Below are 24,546 nucleotides of genomic sequence, written 5' to 3'. Positions count from 1 at the left end.
AAAGTAATCACTAAAAAAGAAGTAAGAAAAGGTGAATTTATCATCATCATGGAAATCTTCGAAAAAGTTGAATATACCAACAATTTTTAAATATCTATATCTACTTGAATTAACTTAGCCTGAAATTAAATTAAAACTATCATAACCTAAGTTTGGACTCATTCAAGCTAAATCCAAACCAATTTAACTTAAATCTACTTCTACAAACAATAGATTTCAAACAAAACCTAATTCGAAATCGACAAATCGGGGTTTGAATTAGTTCAAAAACAAAAGTAATTTTGGATTCAATCCAAGTTGCCAAAACTTGAGTGATTGAATCAATTTGAACTTAGTTTGTTTACACACACAAGTCCAGTCGTTAACTCAAACTCAATTTATTCAATCTAAAATTAAATTTGAGTTCAAACAACTTGAATTAAATTCAGCAATATTTATATAAATAGTATTATATACACAAATAATGACATATTATCATATAATTAAAAGTTATTAACATTAACCAATTAAATAATGACATATCATCAATTATAACAAATTTGTATTTTCATATTATATTATTGTATTTCTTTTAAATATCTATATTATTTCTAGATAACTTCCCAAATATATTTAATTTGAAAAATGATAAAAATATATTATCTTCAAGATTAACAAATATGAATTAATAGTGTCTATAAATAATCATGGATACGGTTGATAATAAAAAAATAAAAAAATAAAAATATAATATAATATACTAAATTTATTAATATAATTAAAATTATAACAAAATTAATAATACCTCATATTTTTTATTATTCCGCCAACCAATCAAGATAATATTAAAAATAAATAATAATATTGTAAATATCGTCTCTTCTGGTCTAGTCTCATCTCACAAAAATTATGACCGACTGTACCGAAGCCCATTCCAGTACGTTAGCGTAATTATACCGGGCGCCGACCTGTCTTCCCTCCACTGTTCATACTCCCACCCGCCAATTCCTCAAAACGCCACCGTTTTCCTCCCCTCTCTATAAAAGTACGCCCCATTCTCCATTAATTTCATTCTATCCAATCACTTGATTACTCTTTATATTCAAGGTAATGCTTTTATTTATAAAAAAATTCCAATTAAATCCCACCAAAAATCTCTGATAAATTTTATCAAAATCTGTTTTTTTTAATCATTGTTCAATTTCTGTTTCAGGTTGTTCAGCTCTTAGTCTTAGCTCATTAACTCCATAGATTCTTCAACTCTTGAATTTATACTTTGTTTTTGTAATTCGAACATTTGCCGTTTTATTCACAGGTAATTTGATTCCTTTAATTTTTATTTTTTATGCTGATTTTTATATAATCTGAGACTTTTCATGGTCAGTTGTTATGAATCACGTGTTATGTGATGAATATAATTAATACGTATTAATGAAGTTGAAGGCTTTTGCATGCGTATGCGCTTTTTTTTTAATGTTTAAATTCATGTATCTGAACTGGGCAGTTGTTCGATTTCATATTATAATTTTTAATTAATATCGCCTATGGGTTTGTGGTTCTGATTAATGGGTTTTCGATGAATTGATGAGTGGATTACTTGCAGGTCGGTACTGTTTTTGTCCCTTTCAAGTTTGGTTCTGTTAAGTTTCTTGTTTGTTTATGAATAAAAGTTGTAGTTCTTGTGTTAAGAAGCAAGTTTGCAGTTGTTTCGGGCTTATATATTTAATGGATTGGATGACAAAAGTTGGTATTCAGTTTGTTGTTTTTTTTATTGTGTAAAGTTTCTTCTTTTTTTATAAATATATGTAGGCTTTGCTTCTGGGAAGATGCTTTGATAGTATGATGGAAGTTGATGAATATTTTGATCATGCTTTGGACAACTTTTAGTTGGTATTGATTATGACCTTGTTCGGTTGTGTGAGATTCTTGCTTATTTATGAATGTTAGTTGACTTTATGATGCAGGTTCAGATGTATTTGTAGAATATATTTATAATGGCTTAGATTACTTAAGGTTGGTATTTATTCTGAGCATGTTTGATTGTGTTAAGTTTTCTACTTGTTTATGGATATAGGTTGACTTTGCTTCTATAAGAAGTTTTTATGTTATGTTTGAAGTTGAGATTTCTTTTAGACTTATCGTGCATGATTGCATTAGTGTTTTTGCAATTCCTTGACGGTTATAGTTTCTGAGTTTACTTTCTTAAATTTGATGCATTTACATTAATTCTTGGCATATGACTCCTTGTATGTTTTTATGATAAGAGGAAGCTTTTTCGTTGTGATTGTATTTAGTGTAACACAGTTTTTCAGTGCAGATCTTCTGTTCAGATTGTATTTTGATTATACAGACACCTTAGTAGTTGATGGCGTCACCAGATATTGTTTCTCCCTGGATTTCATACTCTGGTGAAACCTTTTGTGGATCATCTGATATACACATGGAGGAGGGGAATACAGCCGAAGTTTTACATGTGCTAGAAGCTCCCATCCTTTCAGTATCTTATAACTGTAGTATTCCTAAACCACCTCCACTCCCTGTTAAAGCGTGTACAAAAACAAAATATCCCAAAAGATTTGTAGATTGTAGTTTGGTCCCCAAGGAAACAAAAGATACATGGGACAATCTTTTCAAGGAAGGGTATGGTGCTGATGTTTATATTATTACAGAGGATAAATCACGTATTCCAGCTCATTCAATTATTCTGGTGAGTTGAAATATGGCTCATGCTAAATAAGAGTTGCCGCAATTTTAGCCATTCTCCCCTCTGCTATTTTAAAGGATTTTCACTTGAAATAAGTAAATATGGAAGTTAGATTGATTTTTCCTTGGCTTCATACAGTGTTGGCTTGTTTTTTGTTATTGGTGTATGTGCATCATTTTGGCAGTTGTTTATAAATGAGGCTTTGGGACCAGTTGTTTCTACTTATCGTATACCAGTTGCTGAAGTTAGAACTACTATCATGTGCAGAGCATGGCCTCACCAGTCCTGGGAAATATTCTGCAACTGGCAAAAGTAAGAAATGGTATGAGATATATTAAAATTCCTGGTGTCCCTAATGAAGCAGTCTGTGCATTCATTCGTTTCCTCTATTCATCAAGGTATGTGTAAATTCGCTTTGCCCATTGTTATTTTATAAATACATAAGTAGTGATATCTCTGATATCAAATTAAAATTAAGAAATTTCCCCTCTATTTATTTATTTTTAATTATTTTGAATTGTTCTAGAAGTCCATTAACTATGTTATAATACAATAATTCTGCTGAGGGTCATATAGTTAGTGCATTAATCTATTGACTTAAAATCTTGTTAGCTAGGATACATTATAAGTTGAAGTTGATTCTCCAGTTGACCTGTCTTCAGGACTGGTTCTTCCTAGTGTCTAGGAAGCACAAGAACGCACTATGGGGTGCGTTTCCGTGTTTCCGAAACATTTCAAAACAGAAACGCCTAAAACTGTTACATAACATTTCAGGGGCATTTTTGAGTTTTGTAAAAAGTTCGAAATGCTTTTCATGTAAGGAAGTGCGTTTCTTCTTTGTATCGATTTAAATCGATTTCACAATAAGACCTTTGTAAGCAATTTCAAACCCTAACTCTCATATTAATTTCTCCTCATCTTCTCAATATTCTGACATCTGAACCTCCTCATCTCTTCTCTTTCGTTTTGTCCTTCTTGTTACTATTTGTTCCATCCTTCTTCCCATTATTGGTTGCCTCATTCTCATTATCTGTTCCATCCTTCTTCCTGCTAACTGTTGCCTCCTCCTTAAAATCTGTTCCATCCTTCTTCCTCTTAACAGTTCCCTTCCTACCATCTGTTTCGCCGTTCCTCCCGATATTTATATCCTCCTTCCTGTTGTTTATTCTCTGTAGAAATTTATTCAAAGCCTGAGAAACATTAAAGACCTTTACAGTATGTGGTTATGTCCTACTAATAAGCTGCAGTTGCTGCACCCACTGAATCCACCTGCATTTATTAACTGTTGGGTTTTTGGAAGTATTGATTTTTTTATACTGATCGGTTGTGCCTGCACTCACTAAATCCACTTGTATTTTAAGAAAAATAACTTATAAAGAGAAGAAAATAACATGGTTATTAACTGTTGGGTTTTTGGGATTTTTTTTTTTTTTTTTTTTTACTGATCAGTTGTGAGGTTTCATGGGTTATAAATTATATTTGCCAGCTCACAGGCTTACAGCGGGGGAAACAATTTCACTAGGCTTTAGTTTATACTTTATATGGTGGCTTCAGTTTATCATGTTCACAGGCTTACAGAAGTAAAAGCCAAGTTCTAGTAAGTATTTCTTGGATGTTGCACACTCGTAAATTAAAGGGAAAAAAAATTACAAAGGTAGCCTATACACTTTTAAAGAAATAATAAAAGTTATTGTATTTTTTGAATTAAATTATGGTATTTGTAAAAAATCTTTCTTTTTTTAATATTTACATGTTTTTCCACATTTTCGTTTTCTATATTTTTAAACAAATATGTTTCCATGTTTCCGTTTTAGCATTTCCGCTTTTCCGTATACATGCTACTTAGCCTAGTGTAATGTCATCACTGTAATCATCCAAGTTGATGAACTTCTAGTTAAGTAGACATCACCACCATGTCTAGGATTTTCAATGGTGCACCTGAAGTCTAGAACTAAATTCAGTGATAAAGGAACCTTTCGACACGTGAAATTCAATGTACAATATATATTTAAAAATGATGCGTATTAGTAGTACATAGATAAAAGAACCTTTCGACACGTGAAATTGGTAGTCTTGCATGGTTTCTGTGATTGTTTTACAAGACAGATCTTAAATTCTTGGTTGCATTTTTTATAATACTGGGAATAAGTGTTCATTTTGTTAGACTGATCCATCCTTCAATTTTTTAATGCAGCTATGAAGAAAACGAGTTGAAGAAGTTTGTTCTCCCTTTGTTGGTTTTATCACACTGTTATTTGGTTCCACAACTGAAAAGAGTTTGTGTATACATTCTGGAGCATGGTTGGCTGACCAAAGAAAATGTAATAGATGTGCTTCAGTTAGCAAGGAACTGTGATGCACCAAGGCTCTCCTTCATATGTGTTCGCATGGTTGTTCAGGACTTCAAATCTGTATCTTCAACTGAAGGTTGGAAAGTCATGAAGCGTGCTAATCCTGCCCTTGAACAAGAGCTTGTCGAGTCTATGGTTGAAGAAGACTCTGTAAGTCAGTTCCTTTTCTTAGTTTGTCTAAATTTATATTGAATTATTAGTCTTGTTAATCATCAGGATTTAGGCTATTCTAAATCTTCTGAGATGACGTGATGTGTTTGTTTCTCTTTATCGGTGCATGCTAGTTGGAACTTTTGTTTTATTTAGTTGATAGTGAAACACATCACCCTTCTCATTGATTATTGAGTACTGTCATTGCAATCTGTAAAAGCGTTAGCACTAGCTACTAGGAATGTCTGGTGGAGGTCCGCATGATGCAACACAGTTCACTTTGCTTCTCAGTGTGACAACATCCAGAGCCCATTGTGTAAAGAGTCTCCAACCTGATGATTGATTAGTATTAATTAGTCCGTCAGGACATGTTTCATGGTGGAATATATACTTTGATATATGATAAATTTGAAACTTTTTCTTTGACTGTTCCAAAATACTGTGCACATAGTCATGCTGTTTCTCAATTCTGTTAATGTGCAAATGATTGTACACTCTGGTCTGTTATGAATGCTTTCAAACTTTTATTTCTTTTTCATCCATTATCTGATAAAAAATACAGGTGCCTTTAGATTCTTTTAGATAAGGTCGTGTTTGTCAGATTTAATGTGCTTTATCTATCTTTTGTTTCTGGAATCATGTAATTCTATAGGTGGGAAAATGTCTGCACTGGGCACCATGGATGCTACACATGAACCATTCTGTAATGCACAGTGCATTTTCTTCTTAGTGGAATACATGTGGATCGTGCCCAAATTCCTCCAGGCTTGAATCTTAAACAATAATTGAGTCCAATACTAAAAGTCTTTTTAGTGGAATGTCTACTTGGTTGAAATGCCATAAAGTTACTTTTCTCTGCAGCTTGAAATTAAAACTGTTGTTTGACTGTGCTCCCTGTTTTTGTACTAGTTTTTGTGGTATTAATTCAATCATTTTCTAGTTGAATCCTAATGAATTCTGTTTCTGTTGGTTTTTACATTCTCAGCTGTGATTTTATGTGTTGTATCTCATGAAAGCTCAAATATGTTCCCTTTCTTCCAAGTGTTATACAACTTCAAATACAATCATAGTGCTTGTGGACCTTTTTTATCGGACTACCTATTACAATAACTGCTGGCTTTGAACTTTGTTATATATGGAATCAATATCATTTTGAGGTTAAATGCTTAATTCTTTTTCTTGCAAATTGAGTTCAAAAGTTTCCATTAATGATAACTAAGCAAATCAGATAATCTGGTGTCATCGAATTTCTGAAATGTTGATGTCTCTTGTCTCCAATCTTTGTTTCATTTTGGTTTCAGAGAAAACAAGAAAGATTGAGAAAAATGGAAGAGAGAAAGGTATACTTGCAACTTCATGAGGCAATGGAAGCCCTCCTTCACATATGCGGAGATGGGTGTAGGACAATTGGGCCCCGTGACAAAGTGCTGAAAGGAAGCCAGGTTCCCTGCAATTTTACAGCTTGTAAAGGGCTTGAAGCTTTAGTCCGCCATTTTTCCAGTTGCAAAACTCGAGTTCCTGGTGGATGTGTTCACTGCAAGCGCATGTGGCAGCTGCTTGAACTACATTCTCGAATGTGTGATGAGCCTGATTTATGCAAGGTCCCTCTATGTAGGTAAGACATAACTTCCATTCCTGTACTTGCCTGTTCCGAACCAGGTAAATAAAACAAAAAGAACACAAACCAAACTAAGACGGGCATTAAAACGTTATAATTTAACAGCTAGCCTCCTGATGGATCCAGGATTCCAAGTTCTTTTGGATCCACATCCATGGTGGATATCACAGAGGTGGGTTGATAATGTGGTTGTGGTATGGTGCATATAGCACTCTGGTTTTTCCAACACACATTCAAAACCGGTTAACCAATCCGGTTTGGCTTCTTTTTTTTTTAACTGAACTAGATCTTAGGGTTGGAGGAATCAGTAATCTAAAATCAAACCAGTTGAGAGATTAACTAGTTTTAAATCAAATTGAAGATACCGGATAATTAGATCTAATTATCAGTTAACTACTTTTTAACTGAATATCAAGAAGTATGGTCATTCAAAGTTTTGGAATGACCATTATGGCTTCAAACTCCAAACTTCTTCAACCAACTAAAATTAATCTAAAATGATGAACAACCATTGGCGCAGGATCGTTCCTTCTTGAATGAGCAATTTGGGTGATAGAAAGGGCATTCCTAGTTCTAAGCTTCATTTTCTTCAAAGTCGTTTGATTTGGTTAACCGTTCTACAAATATAGCCAAACTATCGCCCCATTTTTTGGACCAGTTATTGGGTTGGATTTATGGATATTTTTTAACACGCCCTACTTATTGCGGATATAATTGAAAATATGGTTATTCTTGACGAAGGAAATGAAATTGTTGTATGTTGAAAGTGGGTATATCAGTGTTCATTGAACCTTTCTTATTTTTGCAGGCACTTCAAAGTAAAAGTGCAGCAGCAGCAGAGCAAGAAAGATGAAGCCAAATGGAAATTGTTGGTAAGCAAAGTAATAATAGCAAAGAAAGCTTTGGGGCCATTTTCTGCAAAGCATGCTGGTTTATTATGACAGACATCTCATCACCTCTTCAAATTTCAGCATCTTTTATTTGTTTGGAATTTGAACACCCACCCCCCAACTGTGTTTAATACTTTCCATTAAAATAATAATAACATTAATAAGTATTAACAATTGTAAAAAAAACAAAGATATATTAATGAATAGTTTTTTCATGTTTAAGGTCTGGTCTGGTCTGGGTTTTTCCCAATCTGATCGATCGGATTGGCCGTTAGACCGGAAAAACAATATTGTATAAATAAATATTTATTTATAATGTAACAAATGAAATTTTTTTGGTTTGATGGTGTGGTTCATGCCTAGTTGATCCAACATTTACAAAATATTTTAAAAAATGTGAATTTTATGAGAACTTGTAATTTAGTGGACACCCACCCACCAAAATGATATTGCCCATTTTGTGATGATGAAAAGTGAATTTTCATTTATGTTATTGTATGTTTTATAATGGAAATTCATAGTTCAATTTTCTTTTTCTTTTCATTAATGAATGACTTATGCATGCATGTCTTTCATACCAATCAATATCCATGTGGTTTTGAAAAAAATTACATAAAATATTTTTATTTAAATTACCATTTGAATGTTTGATAATCAATACTTTGCATCTCCTATTTTGAGACTCAAGGTGTATAATTTCTTCAATAATAATTAATTTTGTTGTCATTGTTATGATTAAATGTGATCCAAATTCGAGTCAAAGGGTTAAACTTATTTTTATAAAATAGTCAAATTAAGTGAATTTAAACATTCAAGCTCCTCTTGGTTTGACTCCAAATTTAAAGTTTTATCTTGATTTGACAATCTTGAGTTAGTTGTTGCATGTTCAAGTTGAGTAGGAAATGAGTTTGAACTAGTTTGGTTTAAATTTAACCCTTCTTATGAGTTAAATTAAACTAAACTCTTTTTAGTTCGAGTTCAACTTAATTTAAAAAATGAGACTCGAGTTTGTCTTAAATGAATTTGAGTTGAACTAAAATTGAACTAACTTAATTTGGGTTTAGTCCTAACTGAGTTAGTCTTCTCAAATTTATCGACTTGATGGTCAAACTTAATTGTTTACAATAATATTTAGGCCAAATAACTATTTTCCATCAAGGTTTGATGAAATGACAAATTCTTACTATTTAAATTTCAAAAAACTAAATTTCCACTCATTATCAAATTTTGATAGTGAATTATGTTTGATTTTTCTAGAATTGATTGTTTTGTCATTTTATTGAAATTACAAAATTGTCATTAGCATTTAATATAAATATCAAAGTATCAACATATCATTACCAATTTAAAAATTTATCATTTAAATCCTAAAAAATTGAAAACTTTAATCAATCTTAAAATATTTTATTTTGTTCATTTTTCTAGTGTAAGAGTCTTTTTTGAAACTACTGAGGGATATATTGACATTTTAAAATTTTAAAAATCTAAATTTATTTCAAATTTCCAAAATCTCTTAAAAAATTTATTAACACCCTTAACATTTTAAAAAGATACATTTCAACTCCAAATACACGACATTTTAGAAAGGAAAAATATAATGAAAAAATCTATATAAAATGACTTTCTTATCCTTTTACTTTCCATAATTCATAAACAAAAATGGACAGAAGATGAGAAACAAGCTTTTTGAAATTTAAAAGGCAGGAATAAGTCATTTCAGCAAACCCTGGGTGGGCAATAGTCTTTTGGCCTAATATTTACAAGATAAGCACATTTTGCCCTTCATAGGTCCAACCATTACACATAGAACTTTCTTTATTAAAAATCTTATCCATATCTATTTAACTAGAATTGAACATATAGAAAGGACCACTTTATAGTATAAGTTGATAACATCCATGAAAGGTTATGAAAATATTAATATGAAGTTGCATGCATCACTGTGTTTTGTTATTTCCTTTTATCTTATGTTATATTATTCTTATTCTCTACCAATTATTGTTGCTCAATTTGTAAACTATTTCGCAAGTCATATCATTATATCAATCTTTCCATCATTAGCTTCTTGTTATTGCCCTATCTCTTTATTTACTAGAGACATGCATAGGGTAAATTACAAAATCCTTAAAATTTTTTATAAAGTTGATGGAAAGGAAAAAACACTAGATCTTTATTGAAGTTAAATAACAATTTACTCTTAAAAAAAATGATTAGTGTGGATTTTTTGTCTTTCTAATTGTTTTGCTCAACTTCCCAATAGTAATTAGCTTGTTGCTTTGTTATTATCTGGTTGTCCTTGGCCTTGTTGAAACTATAGTAGTTTCCCTCATTGCTACACCATCTCCCTTGGTTGTGTTGCCCTCACCCTTCAATGGAACCATTGGGCTTTGGTCAAATTTCATCAATTTTGTCTATTTTGATTTGTCTTGATCTCATCGCGTCAAACTCAAGGATTAGGCTTCCATTGTCACTATTGTGTTGTTTTATCTTTAAGGTTGTGAATGACCAGCACTCACAATCTGCTCATTGTCTGCATCCTTGCCGCCAATGATCAAGGGACTATATTCCTTTATTGCATCCTTTCAAATCAAGAGGAGAAGTTGTAGGGGTTTTGAGTACAAATTGACCTAGATCTTTGTTGCTTCTAAGCTTGATGGCGTATCACACCATCACTTGCAAAAAACTGGATCAACAAATTTGTTTTCCTACCACCAAGAAATGAGAATAGAGAATAATATTGTACAAATCAACAAGAATACCATTTAATTGTTTAAAACTAATGTTTGACTTCAATTAATAGACCGAAAAATAGACTGACCTTTTAAACTTAAAGAGTGAAAGTCCATCATTTCATCAAAGTTTTGTGGAAAACAATATTATATGTACACACTTTTGGTATATAATTTCTATATATAGATGTGTATCATGATGCGATTGAATGTTATTTTATCTTTACTTTAAAATCACCTAATCATATAATTATATATTATCAGTATACCTAAATTACATACCAAAAGTGTGTATGCAAAATTTTATTAAATTTATAATATATCACAAATGCTATATATATGAAGTGTGTTACTGTTTTGAACCATATGCACTCACTCACTACCAAACTTTTCTTCTGTGTGAAAAAATCTGCATGGAGAAGAAAATAGAATCCCATGGAGAGAACGAGGACGAGCTGAGCAGTGAGCTTGAACGGCTGTTAACCACTTCTCCCAAGGCCAAAATTTGGAATGGTGTTGAACTCTGTAAATACCAAGGATTCTTGAGCCAATCCAAGTACCTTCGTGGCATGATCAGGTTTTGTTAAGTGAAATATATTTGATCTCATTCTGATTCGATACAATTTTTATTGATTTGATTTGATTTAATATGATTCTTATTTGATATGATTTGATCAGATTTTGATTTATTGAATATTATTACAATTCTATTTCGGACTACATTGTAAAACTATATATTGTATTTCGTGAATAATATTCAACTCAATCAACTATTCTTCAGGTTTCAGAAGCACTTCCAAGCTGAAGAAAACGATATCATCATATTAACAACTTTTCCAAAATATGGCACCACATGGCTCAAAGCTCTAGTCTTCACCATTGCAAATCGCTCAAAATATTCACTAGAAAAGAGCCCCTTGCTCTCTCAAGGTCCTCATGAGCTGGTTCATTATCTTGACTATGATCTTTTCACGAGAGACCCTCTTCCTGTTCTTTAAGACTTTCCCAAGCCAAGAATCTTTGCACCACACACACCATATCCTTCTCTTTCAAGCTCTATCAAGAACTCCAACTGTCGCATTGTTTACGTCTGTAGAAACCCTTTGGACCAGTTTGTCTCTCATTGGAAGTTCATGGTGAGAGTGAGAGTTCGAAATACAGACCCCATTCCCATTGATGAAGGTTCTGAAATGGCTTATCAAGGCAAGCAGGAATTTGGACCCATGTGGGAACAGGTATTTGGATATTGGGGCTAGCAAAGAAGAGCCCCACAAGGCATTGTTCTTGAAATATGAAGACTTTAAAGAGAAGAACTTATTTTATGTAAAGAAGTCGGCTGATTTTCTGGGATTTCCATTTTCTGAAGATGAAGAGAAGCAAGGAATGATTGAAGAAATTTCCAGGTTTTGTATCTTCGATAACATGAGCAATTTGGAGGTGAACAAGAATGGTGCACATGCCACAGGGCTGAAGAATGATATCTTTGGTAAAGGCTTGGTGGGAGATTGGAAAAATTATTTGACGCCTTCAATGGCCGAGCGTCTGGAGAAAATGAGTGAAGGAAAATTGAGTGGCTCAGATTTAACCTTTAAGAAATGAACGGTACTATGTTTACTCATTTTAATATATAACTAAGTAAATATTTATGGGTGTCAACAAATGATTAGGTATCATTTTATTATTTATTTAAAATCACTCAATTATATAGATAATATAATTAAATATATAACTATTTGTATATTTAAAATAAATATATATAATTTTATTATAAAAAATTATTGGCTTTTAAAACACTAAAAGATCGGAAATCTAAATTTTTGGATTGCTAGCTTTCTCTTTGTGGCTGTCTTGTGGGCTGCTTTCTCTTTAATGTTATCAAGTGTGAAAGAATTTGATGTAAACAATTTTAATTTGTACTCAAAATGTCTCGTGAATGAATAATTACTTCTTTTAGCATTTTAGCATTTCCCCTGTTAATTCAATAATAAAATTCTTGAATTGTGAAGTCTCCATGTTCAAAGGACATCTTCTCAAGGTTGGTTTTCCCGAACATGCGCTCGCAGATTAGGTCAAGAGAGCACTATTAAGAGCTTAACGCATAACCCTAAATTTTTTTATCTGACCATTCCAATATTTTAAATTCACACATACATCTTAACATCAAATTTTAAATATGGAATAGTTAATAAATATATAAATTATGAATTTCAACTATAATTTATTTGGACAAGTTTGAAGTCAACAACTCCTATCTTAAGTTTGAGCTTTGTTATACTCAAATCGAACTAAACTCAAATCCAATAATACTCCACTTGACTTGACTCAATTGCGGTCCTACCTTGATACTTGAATAAATAAAAATGTTGTCTCAAACACATGTTTCTGTTTCCACCATTTCTGATTAATGTGAGTGCACAGGTAACAAAATTCACAAGCAACCAAAAGATGCAAACTGCAAGATAATGTGCAAACCAAATTCTAGACAGAAGTACAGATATTTCCTGAAAATTTGGCTTCCACATTAAAACAATGCATTTTGACAAACTTTTCCGCGCAAATTCATCTGTAAAGGAAAGAAAATCTAAATATCATTCATCATACACTCTAGTCGCTCTTAAAATCATGCATTCGACACTTCATGGCAGAGCACATATAAGTTCCTACTACAGTCTTACTTCCAAAATTATCCTTTGAACCTTAACATGACAAACCAATTGAAAAAACCTTGAATACAGATGAACGCTAAAAACTGGATGATATTTATGCGCCATCGGCTAATGTCCTCTTTGATGTACTAATGTAAAGAACTGCACAAAAGAAATGGACAAAACGACTCAATTATTGCCAGCAAACAACTATTACTGGTAAATTACAACAATGTAATGCTATAGTTATTACCATTATTTCCACGAATGAACGCATCACCATACTTATTTTTAAGCTGCCCATTTACGTATTCTTCCGTTTGCTCCATAGCAATATTCATGTATCCATCCAGACAAGCAAGAATGCCTGCATGAAAGGGAAAACCGTCAAGACAGAAGAAATATATGTAATTGTTAGTTAAACTTAATCTTAGGGGTATCACAGTGCAATTGCTAATATTTAGCAGACATAATGATGGAGTCAGATAAAAAATCAAATACATTGCAAACAATATGGATTTTCACCCCACAGTCATTATGAATTGATAATTGCAAAAGTTAAAGCATTTATTCATGGTAGAAATTCGCAAGATAACAAAGAGTTACATATGTGGTGGAGAGCCATGACAACATGGCAAATAATAGAATTCAGCAGTTACTCGTAACTTTAAAACATACAGCAGTGTCTGAATGACAGATAATGATTCTTTGATTAAAACTATATGCACTCAATTCTGAGTACCCAATTAGGTATCCAGATAATTTGTTATAATATGATTGGATGATTTTAAATTAAGAATAATGTAAAACTTAATCACATAATGACATATCATTCGAATACCTAATTGGGTACACAAAACTGGGTGCATTGCTCTAATTCTCTTCTGGTCATCATAACAATATAATAAAGAGCCATCTTTGATAGGAATATATAATTAGGAAACTTGTGGTGCATAAATGTTATCCTGACTGTATTTGTTGACTTCTCAAAACTCTCAAGCTTAGTTTTCACATTGAGGGTAATCGCCTGGAGCAACTAATTTGAAAGAGACCTGATTAATTATTTTTGGTTTAGTGTCTATATAATTCCCAAACTCAGAATAATATCCACAATCTCATACATTCTCTTGACATGAAGGCTTCACTTTCTTGAATCATGATTAGAAGGTTATTTGACTCATTCATATCAACATTTTAATTAAAGAAAGGACCCCCAAAACTAATTCTTTTTTTATAAATGAAGATTATCAAAATGGTTTTGAAACACACAACTTATAAACAATACAATGTTTTTGATAGTATTCTTATTAAAAAAAAAAATCCAGGGAGTTATTGGATAGTACTCAAAGGATTCCACACATGATTTTTATTCAATAAGTCATGGCAAGAATAGTAGTAATCAAAACTCATGAAAGTTACTGATTTTTTTTTTTTTTGAGAAAAATACATAGCTTCATTATTTTAAAACATGAAGCATTATTAAAGCTATTGTATGAGTTCAAGAATATCTTAGTTATTAAAAAATATTCACTACAAGGAAGTTGAAAAACAGAGGATGTGTTTCCATATCTTGATTTCGATAAAAGAAAAAAAAAATATTTTTAGTTAGCTTTGAGTTTGAAATTAAAATTTGAAAAATAATTCCAAAGATAAAGGCCGGGATAATGCTACCTGAATTGACACCCTAAAAGAATGATTATATGTACCATTTATTTTCAATTCAAAATAGAAGACAAGAGGGGGGAAATGTAAGAAAACAGAGATAGAAAACAAAAATGTCATAAGACTGACCTCTATAATCAACACCAGAATTGAGTTTTACAACGACTGGTCGTCCACGGATTGATTTCAGGAAGTCTGCTGGTGTTTTCGTAGTTGCTGATCCTTTCTCTCCAGTACTCATCTTTTTTGTCCTAAAATTTTTAACTTTTGCTACCAATAAATGTTGGCACAAGGAAATAAAATAATATAAAAATAAGACTAACTACAACAATAAAGAAAAATCTGCTTCTATTCATTCCTAAACTCAAACTTGAAGATAACATCACAATCCACTTTTCAAGAAATTCATACAATCCAGATCAACGCAACTGTCTCAATGATCCCAATTAAGCCAAAATACAATCACATTTTTAACGTCTCTCAAGATATATAGCATTCAAGACTAGCGCCCAACTCCACTTCCTGACCAGCACATCTGCACAAAACTATTCCCGTAATCCCAACTAAGCCAAAATACAATCACATTTTCCATCTCTCACAAGCTATATACTGTGTTCAACACTGGTAAACAGTTCAAACCAGTTCCACACGTCTACACAAAACTGTCTCAATAATCCCAACTAAGCCCAAATACAATTAAATTTTCAGTATTTCACAAGCAACGTATGGAGTCTTAACACTAGTAACCGGTAATAATAATACATGATAAAAAAAATCTGCAACCCTTTTTCGATGTTAAATCAAAGAACCATGTGGACCGGGCTCAACGAAAAAGTTTGCTCAATCCTAAAACTTAAAAACGCAGTCAATGATACAGCTTTACATATGTAATACCCCACGCAAAATCATCCTGAGACCAGTTTTGTAAGTTCAATTTACATTAGCTTCAGCTGGATTTCACAAAATTAGATTTACCTTGTCCAAAACTTGAGATGTCAATTTAAAAGTGAACAAATTACAAACAGAGGAAAGTTAGTTCTTTTGTGTTTATAAGTAAAATCAAGAAAAATAAACAAATCTGACCCAAATCCAATTCATTAAACTTACCTATGATCGTGTTTCTGAATCAAAAACATACAAACTAAGCCAAAACAAAAAAACGCAAAAGCCGGTGTACATAGATAGAGTTCTAGATAGGCGTTACCTGAGTGAGAAAGCGAGCGAGCTTCCGAGAGAGGGAGAAAGTGAAAGTAGTGAAAAGGACGAACCGCGGGATTTGATTGAGGAGAGTTAGGGTTTCAGCTGCTACCAAGTTTCGGAAACAGAGGCAAGGTTGTCAATATTTAAAAGTTGTAAACATTTGGGTTTAATAGTCATTTTTGAGGACTTCTGGGCTCCATTTATTTTTTAAGACTTGAGGGCTAAATTTGTTAAACAGATATTTTATAATTGTTTAATTATTTACTGTAAAATAATTGATCATGAGAGAAGAACAATGCCAACAATACTACTCCTCATAAGATTTCTCAATTGTTTTTTCATTTCAAAGTATAAATAAAGGGTAAATTTGAATTGAATTAAATTTAAAAAAATTAATTTAAATTTTAGTTTAAATTATTTTAAATGATAAATAGTAATATAAAAAAAAAGAATTATTTTTTCTCACTTAAGGATTGGTTTTAAAACACTTTTTCATCTTTAATTAGTATAGATAATATATTTTTATCCAAAATCATTAATCCAAAATTAAACACAATTTATAAAATAAAAAAATAAAATTATTATTTTATCTTTACTATATTATTTTTAAAATTATCATATAACTCTAAATTAATAAAATTTAGAAAAAAAAAATTAATTATTCAAATTATATATTAAATTTCTTTTTTTTATTTTTATTTAAAATATCAATTTGTCCTCTAATAATATAAAAAATGATAATTACATTCACAAATAATTAAACAAAATGCAACAGTAATTTTTTAAAAATTAAATTATAATGTTTAAAATATTTAGATTTGATAAAAGGTTGTTTTTAATTTTTAAATAAATAGTAAAATTATCATTTTATTTTTACTTTATTAATTTCTGTTAACAAAATTTAAGTTTGAATAAAAAAATATTATTTATGTTAATTAAGAGTTTAAAAGTGTTTGTCAAATATTTAAATATCCTGTATAGCACCGACAAACCCTTGACTCTAATTTTATATGTATTCAAATTCCCTTGCACTAATCAAACTTTAAATTTACTCGATTCAGATTTACTTGATTCAATAATTATAAAATCACTCACTAGATTTAAGATTTACTTGATTCAATAATTATAAAATCACTCACTAGATTTAAGATTTGTTCTATTTGATGTGATTGATTCGATCCTGAAAATAACAATCTGACTCGAATGGGATTTCTCATTACCTAAAAAAAAAAAAATCCCGTACACTGCACTCTATCCACCCCTATAAGCCAGCCCTAGGTCTAGTAAACTTATTTACACCCACAAGTAACTTCAAAGTTTAGTTTTCTGGGAACGAAAATCAGCAGTGCAAATGAGAGAAGGCAAATAGGAACCATTGCTGATGCTTCTTTTACTGCACAAATGCAGAAGCTTGGATTCAGATTCTGACAGATTTACAATCTGGCAAATACTACCTTATTACTTCCTTACATGATTCCCTGCTTCTATATTACACAAGATAAACACTTCCAAAATCCTGTATGAGAATATATATATATATTATATAATATGTAAGTACACAAAAAAGGGCATCTACTTGGAAAGCACCGTGGTGAGCTTCAACACAAGTGCCGAATCACCTGGGGCAAAGAACATAAACTAAGATGAAATTGAGCCTTCATCGTCTGAGGAACCATGATGTTGCCTTTCACTGCCTACAGGGAAAGCAGGCAGCATTGTCGAATTTGCTGGCATAGGTCGGACTGAACTGTATATTGTTCTCTCATTGATCTTGCCAACTTCCTTGCATACCTGATCAAGGACAGAAAGGAAGTCCTTTACAACCATGAAAGTCCGGAATGGATGAGCTTCCTCCTTTGCTGAGTTCCCATGGAAATACTCGGTTGTTTCCTTTACCATAGCGAGAGCTACACTCTCTTGGGCTTGGACACTTACAATTTCCTGTTCTGCTCTCTTCAAGAAGGCATTCATTGACTCAGAAAATTTTCGACTGCTTTCTTTAGTTAGACTTTCTTCATTTAATTTCACTACTTCCATAATCTTTCCGATTCCCACAGCAAGTTGTCCAACTTCATTGCTAAGCACATCAGAATCCATAGCAGCAGCCTTTTTCACATTGGTGAGCTCCCCACACAGACTCGAAACAACCTGAAGGCCAAGCTTCCTAAATTCAACGTCGTCCTGGAAAGAAGACTGCTGTGTTTTCTCTGCTTTTTTTTCCTGATTGGCACCAGAAAGACGAGAACCTTCAGCTCTGATGATTTCCTGTACAACAAAATGCAAGAGAGTGGTTTTCCCATCAGTTCCCTTAACATCTACAAGCTTGAGCAGTGTGTCAAGCTTGAAGGCTTGTGCATCTCCACGGTTAGTGCCAACATTCATGCGGTTCCCAGTTTTCAGCACTGCTTCTAAAAGCTTCAGGAACATTCTGCTATTCCTCAACTCTTCACTAGCTGCCTGCATAAAAGAAAACATATTTAAGAAGCAGCTTGAAAATAAATGCTTACGGTACATGCAAAATTCTTCCCTTCATGTGTCAATTCAAACAGTGAAATGAAAACAATTATCAATACAATTCAGAGAAAAATTTTATTTCATAATAAATATTCGATGTCAATTTATCCTATATTCACTTCAAAAGAAAAAGAATATTCTCATTTGAATTCACAGCAATAAAAGGGCAGTTTGGAGGACTTTCACTTCAAGCACACCATTGATTGAGATCACTGACCATAGCAGCTGAGAATGTCTCAAAGACTGCATCTTGGAATTAAGTAAAAGGATTAGAGAAGGACCAGGAGATTATATTTGACTGCTATCACAAGCTCAAGCTCCCAATATGCTTTATAAATGTCTAAATGATTTACCTGTAAGGTTTCAAAAGACCTTTTAAGGTACTCAACTTCAGAGTCGAAATTAGCAATATAAAGCATTGCATCTATCCTCTTAAATGCAAAAGGCACGTCAAGCACTGCCCTGAGAAATTTTTCAGCAGGACCTAACTTAAACGGCGATTCATCTTTGAACTCTTTTATTTTCCGTTCTTCTTCTTTGGTTGGAGCCATCTTTAATAAACTTTCAAGGAGCTCTGTGCCCAGCGTATCCGAATTGCCTGTACATGAACAAAAAAAAAGGGGTCTTAACATTTGAGAAGAACTAGTAGCTTGTCAACATTATACCAAAGCATATGCAATCAAAATAACAGCAGCAAATACATTACTTTGGTGCCCTAAAATGATACAACCACACGAACAGAAATTGCAGTATTTTAAAGTACAATGAGTCAAAAACAAATCCTGCTATTAATACCACATCTTCTATGATCATCGGCACATTATCTCACTCTTATTTACAGGTCCACAAAAACCTAACGGCAGCACTTAAGGCATTGTATAAATTGATTGAGAAATTATTTCAGTTGCTTGATTCAGTTCTTTCTAGACCACCGCTCACAGATATATCATAAGGCAAGAGCCACTATGGGATCTTCACAAAAAATTTGGCAAACTTATAAAACCTATAAATTGAGATAGCTTTTGATCCAAAGGACAACAATAGTAATCCAACATTTTCTACTACTAGCTAACAATCCTAAGTAAATTGCGATATTCAAATCAAACTGCATGGGTTGTTAATGTGCATAACTTTTCTAAAACCATTCAGTTTTTATTTTTTTGTCTATGTTAAACAACTATTTAGACTTGGTGGTTGAAGGACGTAGTTAGAGGCACATAAAACATAGGCTTGCTATTGGACAAAAGAACTATATAAACACTTTGTAAAGTTCTTAAACAGAGGAGAAAATCAAGCAGCGAAACAGCCTGAATTCTAAAGGATGAAAAACCCATTCGCATGTTCTGGATTTTTTTTCAGCACTAAGTTTCATTTTTTTCCGGCTAATCTTAAAAATATAAGATTTTGGAAAACTAGCTGCCTGCTTGAGCAAAGTATAGACCTTCAAATGGTTCACCAAAGCAAAGTTTCACTTTCAAGACTATGTCACACCATAAAGATAACTTTATGCTTTCACATAAAAGTAACAACCTTACCTTCCAAAAGAGCTTCACACACTTCATCAATGGTAACATTGAGTGCCCTAAGCAGAATTGCAATATTTTGAGATTTTTTTGGATCAAGCACCCGATTCTCCTGATTCTGAGTTGGAAGAACCTGTTTCCAACCATTATCTTTTGCATTCAAAGCCGAGTTATTCACCATAAACAATGTCTCAATCATTTCCTCATTCAATCTGCAGCCAAAACAGCACTCTACAAACTCACAAACCACACAAATTTACAAGAAACTAATATAATTCCAAAACCAATAAACTTCACCAACATACAAATATCACAAAAGGGTGATCAAAAACTCACTGAAACGAGTTTGATTTTAACTGGTCCCACACCATTGCTCGATCAGAACTCGCCCTAACCTTATCCCAATGCAAAGGCTTCAACTTTGGCCTAGGTGGCTCCTCACTCTTCTCAACAGTCTCATTCAAAGACTTCTCATTAGGTGCAGATCGTTGCATCACAACAGGCCTTGCAGGCGGCACATGAACAGGAGGTCCTGAAATCGTCCTAGGAGCCACTGGAACCTCCCAGAACCGGTGTGGGGGCATTGGTGGTGGCGGTGGGGGCAGCTTAACTGGAACAAATGGCCTGAACTCACTTCCATTTATTGAAGGTGATTGCTTACTCTTCCTTGAAGAGCTCGAAACTCTATCAGGCGAATTCCTGGAATCTCCTGAATCACTTCTTGACGACGCAGAGGACGAAAAGACTGAAACTTTATCAACATTCTCAGCGAGCCTTGCCGCCTTCAAAACCGGGGAGTGACAAGAACTGGTGATAGAATCTGAAGGCGAAAAAGAATTTGAACGAGGATACCAAGCCGTTCTTGAACTAAAGCTTCTACTTTCAAGATTATGATGACTTTCCCTTCTTGAACTTGAGCCGACCCGAGCTAAAGCCGGACTCTCTCTTCGCCCTGAAGACCCTCTTGGCGAAAAAAACTCTTCTTCTTCATCGTCTTCTTCTTCAGCTTCACATTTCACATCTTCTTTACTGAAACACATCTCCCCACTGGTGAAACTAGGGTTGTGTTTCGGCAATGGTGGCAACGGCTTCAGCTCCGGCGACCCGAGTTTCTGATAAGAAGATGGAGACACAGATAAAGAAGATAAAGATACCCCAATTTTGGACGCCACGTGGCCTGAATTTGCAGCAGCAGTTGGAGCATCATGCTCTTGTGAACGAGCGTTCACTAACGTGCCCAGATAAAGAAACTCCGAAGAAGTACTTGGAGGGTCTGAAGTTGAGACACTGAGTTGTTGGCGTTGCACGGTGGCTTTCTGGGTACCGTCCGACGGGTCCAGATTTGGCGGGAAAAGACGTTGGCTGTCGGAAGTTGAAGTTTTTCCAGGGCGGTGTCTACTGCGGACGTAGAGGACGGTGGCGCCAACAGCCATGAGAATGGCAACGGAGAGGAGGGAGAGAGACACAGCGAGGACGATGACGTGGCGGTGGGCCGAGGAGGAGCGAGGGTGGGGGAAGAGGAGGGAGGAGATGTTGGCGGGAAAGGTGGAGAGAATGGAGGGAGGCGGCGGTGTAGGAGGCGAAGGAAAGGAGGGGAAAAATGGTTTGTTTGAAAGGTTTGGGGGTGTTGTTGAAAATGGGTACTTGGGTTGGGTTTGTTGTTGGGGACTTAACTGATATTGTGGAGAAAGTGAGGGGGGTTGCGTGGGAGCAACAGCAGTTGTTGTTACCGGGAAGAACGGTTGGTGCAGGAGGTGACGGCGGTGGTCATGGTTGCCGGCGGTGGCGGAGACAAGAGAGATGAGAATAAAAACGAGAGTGGTGGCAATAGTGGCGGGCATTGCTTGTTTTATGAGTTAAATTACTAAAGGTTTGAACTTTAAACTATATTCTCTTCAACTTTGTGTTTGGTAGGAGAGAGAGTGACAGAAAATGTCCGAAGGAAAAAAGAAAATTGTTTGCCTTAAAAGACTAAAGCTTTAAACTTTGAAGTATTGCTTTAACTCTTGGGGCTATTAATCAACCTAAAAAGCCATGTCATTGAAAGACAAACCGTGGTTTCATAATGTTTGTTGAAAGAGAAAGTGACCAAAAAGACTTAAGGTTTAAACTTTGTGTTTGGCAAGAGAGAAAGTGAGAGAAAATGTCCAAAGTTTTGAACTTTGAACTGTGAACTTTGTGTTGGACTCTTGGACTATGAGAGAGGGGAAGACTAGTGTTTGTTGAGAGAGAAAGTGAGAGAAAATGTAAATGGGTAGATGGGAAAGAAGAAGAAGAGCCAACCGAAGAAGTTTGAAGTTCACTTGAGCCTGACTGGTAGTTTAGACTATCAAGAACAGCAGAAGCAAACCCATGTAGCCAAATTGAGAATGCTTTCAAGATCGAGCAAAAACAAAGCAACAAAGGCAAACCCCATTAGGCCATTTTGTTAAGAGGAGAAGAAGATGGGGTTAGAAAAAAAAAAAGAAATGAAATGCCGAGGGAAAAATTAATGAGATGCGTTTGGATTGTGTTTGCGTATGGTTATGAAAGGTCCAGAGAAAATTACGCAAAAGGTTAAAATTTGTCAGAGTGAGGGGGATTTCATTATTGGGATTTGAAATATTTGGGAGAAAAAAGATTCCTACTCTTATCAGAAGATGGTTAGATGTGAATGAGGTGAGCTTTTACACTAGAGGTCTAAATCGAATAACCGACATGGTCAAGTGTTCACAGTTCCTCCTTAGAGTTTGCTTAATTTGAGTTAGTGTTTGGTTTTATCCCATCTAAATTTAAATTAAAGTTTTAATTTAATTTAATTTAAGTTTGAGTTAAATCTTTTTTTAATAATATTATTTATTTTATTAATAATATTATTTATTTTTTTAATATTTTTAAATATTATTTTTAATCAATTTAAACAAACTCGATAGAAATAAAATTCGAACAGATTATTTAAGATTTAAATCAAACTTGAGTCAATTATATTTGAGTTTTGTTAAGTTAGAATCCAACTCTAATAAGGATGGATCTGATTCGAATTGGTGAAGCTCCAATTTAACCTTGAAAAGAGTAAATCTGATCCAAATTGATTAAGCTTGAATTCATCACTTGGCTTGAACAAATTGGTTCTAAACTGAAGCTTTAATTTAGTTGGAGATTCATCAATGGTGTTTTATCCAATTGATGATGTTTTTTACTATTACGACCGTGAGCTGAAATCAGCATTATTGCATGTATCACATGATGGTAAAAACAAAAAGTCATAACATAATGAGGAAACAAAATAAATATAACTATGCAATACAAAATTTTTTAAGATAAAAAGTAAGGTGGCCCATTAGAGAAAGGATTTTGTTCTTGGAAGCTTGTGTGAGTGGAGTCCAAACCATTAAAGCCTAGAAATATTTTTATCAATAAAATAAATATTTATTAAACAATACAAAATCCTATTGTAACAAGTTGTATTAGGATATTAATTAAAATAGATAAAAATAATTTCACTTAAACCTTTTTAGGCAAACACACAGTAGTTTTACTTTTATAAGCAAATTTTTTTGTAACTCCAAAAATACCCTCTCAGCCCTGTATACGTAGGCACTGGAAGGAAGGTTTGAGTGCGTGGGTGCGTGCAGAGTGCGCGCGGAGTGCGTGGGTACGTGCGGAGTACGTGTGCAATGCGTGCAGTGCGCGCACTGTACACAGTGCACAATGCATGTGCAGTGCGCGCACTGTGCACAGTGCGTACACTGTGAATATATTATATATATATATAATATATATTTAAAAATTATTATTATTATTTATATATATTATATTAAATATTATAATATTTATTATATTTATTATATTTTTTTATATTATTTAATATATATATATATATATATATATATATATATTTAAAAGAAAGGGTGCACGCACTGCGCGTGCACCCTCGCACTTTGTTTATATATATTAATCAGGGTACGCGCATTGCTCACGCACCGCACGCACTGCGCGCACTGCTCACTAGGGCTGGATTCGGCTCGCAGCCAACTCGGGCTCGGCTCGGCTTTTTAATGGCCGGCTCAAGTTCGGCTCGGCTCGAGTTTGGCTCGGCTCGAGTTCGGCTCGTTTTCAGCTCGGCTCGTTTTTTATATCAAAACGACACTGTTTTGTATATATATATGGATCAAAATGACGTCGTTTTATATAAAAAAAATTTTAAAAAATATACCGAGCCAACTCGAGCTCGATCAAGCGAGCTGAGCCCGGCTCGTTTCGGGCTCGAACCGAGCCGAGCTGAGCTCGAGCTCGAGCTGGCTCGGCTCGAATCCAGCCCTACTGCTCACGCACCGCACGCACTGCGCGCACCGCGCACGCACCGTGCACACCACGCACGCACTCACGCACTTAAGTTTTCCTTCCAGCGTCTACGTATACAGGGCTGGGAGGGTATTTTTGGAGTTACAAAAAATTTTGTCTATTTTAATTAATATCCCAGTTGTATTAGCTACTAAAGAGAGTAATATTTGATAGATTTTCTTTTTTTCTTTTTTTTTTTTATCAATTGGCAACTATAAACCATTAAAGTCTAGAAATATTATTAGTTATTTGGGATTG

At 33.7% G+C, this 24,546-nt stretch overlaps 3 protein-coding genes and 1 long non-coding RNA gene across 7 annotated transcripts; 2 read left to right on the top strand and 2 right to left on the bottom strand.

The window, feature by feature from the left end:
* Positions 1-933: 933 nt before the first annotated feature.
* Positions 934-8,036, top strand: LOC123196154 (BTB/POZ and TAZ domain-containing protein 3). 2 transcript variants are annotated; one of them, XM_044610055.1, is made up of 7 exons: positions 934-1,086; positions 1,193-1,294; positions 2,292-2,686; positions 2,951-3,081; positions 4,878-5,184; positions 6,486-6,799; positions 7,611-8,036. In XM_044610055.1, the coding sequence occupies exons 3-7, from the start codon at positions 2,345-2,347 to the stop codon at positions 7,741-7,743; spliced, it is 1,227 nt and encodes a 408-aa protein (XP_044465990.1). In that variant the 5' UTR covers positions 934-1,086; positions 1,193-1,294; positions 2,292-2,344; the 3' UTR covers positions 7,744-8,036. The 2 variants fall into 2 exon arrangements, with proteins under 2 accessions (XP_044465990.1, XP_044465989.1); XM_044610054.1 differs by having other exon boundaries at positions 935-1,086; positions 2,297-2,686.
* Positions 8,037-9,090: 1,054 nt separating this feature from the next.
* On the top strand, positions 9,091-12,377 carry LOC123196083. Its single transcript, XR_006497596.1, has 2 exons — positions 9,091-10,998; positions 11,203-12,377. It is a non-coding gene; the product is annotated as an uncharacterized LOC123196083 (long non-coding RNA).
* A 541-nt stretch (positions 12,378-12,918) lies between these two features.
* Positions 12,919-16,086, bottom strand: LOC123195555 (sm-like protein LSM36B). 3 transcript variants are annotated; one of them, XM_044609334.1, is made up of 4 exons: positions 15,933-16,086; positions 14,858-14,979; positions 13,320-13,433; positions 12,919-13,228 (listed from the first exon to the last, which is right to left on the bottom strand). In XM_044609334.1, exons 2-4 carry the CDS (start codon positions 14,967-14,969, stop codon positions 13,182-13,184), a joined length of 273 nt encoding a protein of 90 aa, XP_044465269.1. In that variant the 5' UTR covers positions 14,970-14,979; positions 15,933-16,086; the 3' UTR covers positions 12,919-13,181. The 3 variants fall into 3 exon arrangements, with proteins under 3 accessions (XP_044465269.1, XP_044465270.1, XP_044465271.1); XM_044609335.1 differs by having other exon boundaries at positions 14,858-14,998; positions 15,933-16,067; XM_044609336.1 differs by having other exon boundaries at positions 14,858-14,992; positions 15,933-16,066.
* A 1,206-nt stretch (positions 16,087-17,292) lies between these two features.
* Positions 17,293-22,588, bottom strand: LOC123196806 (formin-like protein 2). The gene is made up of 4 exons (XM_044610932.1): positions 20,302-22,588; positions 19,978-20,177; positions 18,796-19,040; positions 17,293-18,385 (listed from the first exon to the last, which is right to left on the bottom strand). The coding sequence occupies exons 1-4, from the start codon at positions 21,804-21,806 to the stop codon at positions 17,567-17,569; spliced, it is 2,769 nt and encodes a 922-aa protein (XP_044466867.1). The 5' UTR covers positions 21,807-22,588; the 3' UTR covers positions 17,293-17,566.
* Positions 22,589-24,546: the final 1,958 nt, after the last annotated feature.

This window comes from Mangifera indica, chromosome 14, assembly GCF_011075055.1.
Source record: "Mangifera indica cultivar Alphonso chromosome 14, CATAS_Mindica_2.1, whole genome shotgun sequence".
Taxonomy (NCBI): domain Eukaryota; kingdom Viridiplantae; phylum Streptophyta; class Magnoliopsida; order Sapindales; family Anacardiaceae; genus Mangifera; species Mangifera indica.
This window is presented reverse-complemented; position numbering and strand designations above follow the sequence as displayed.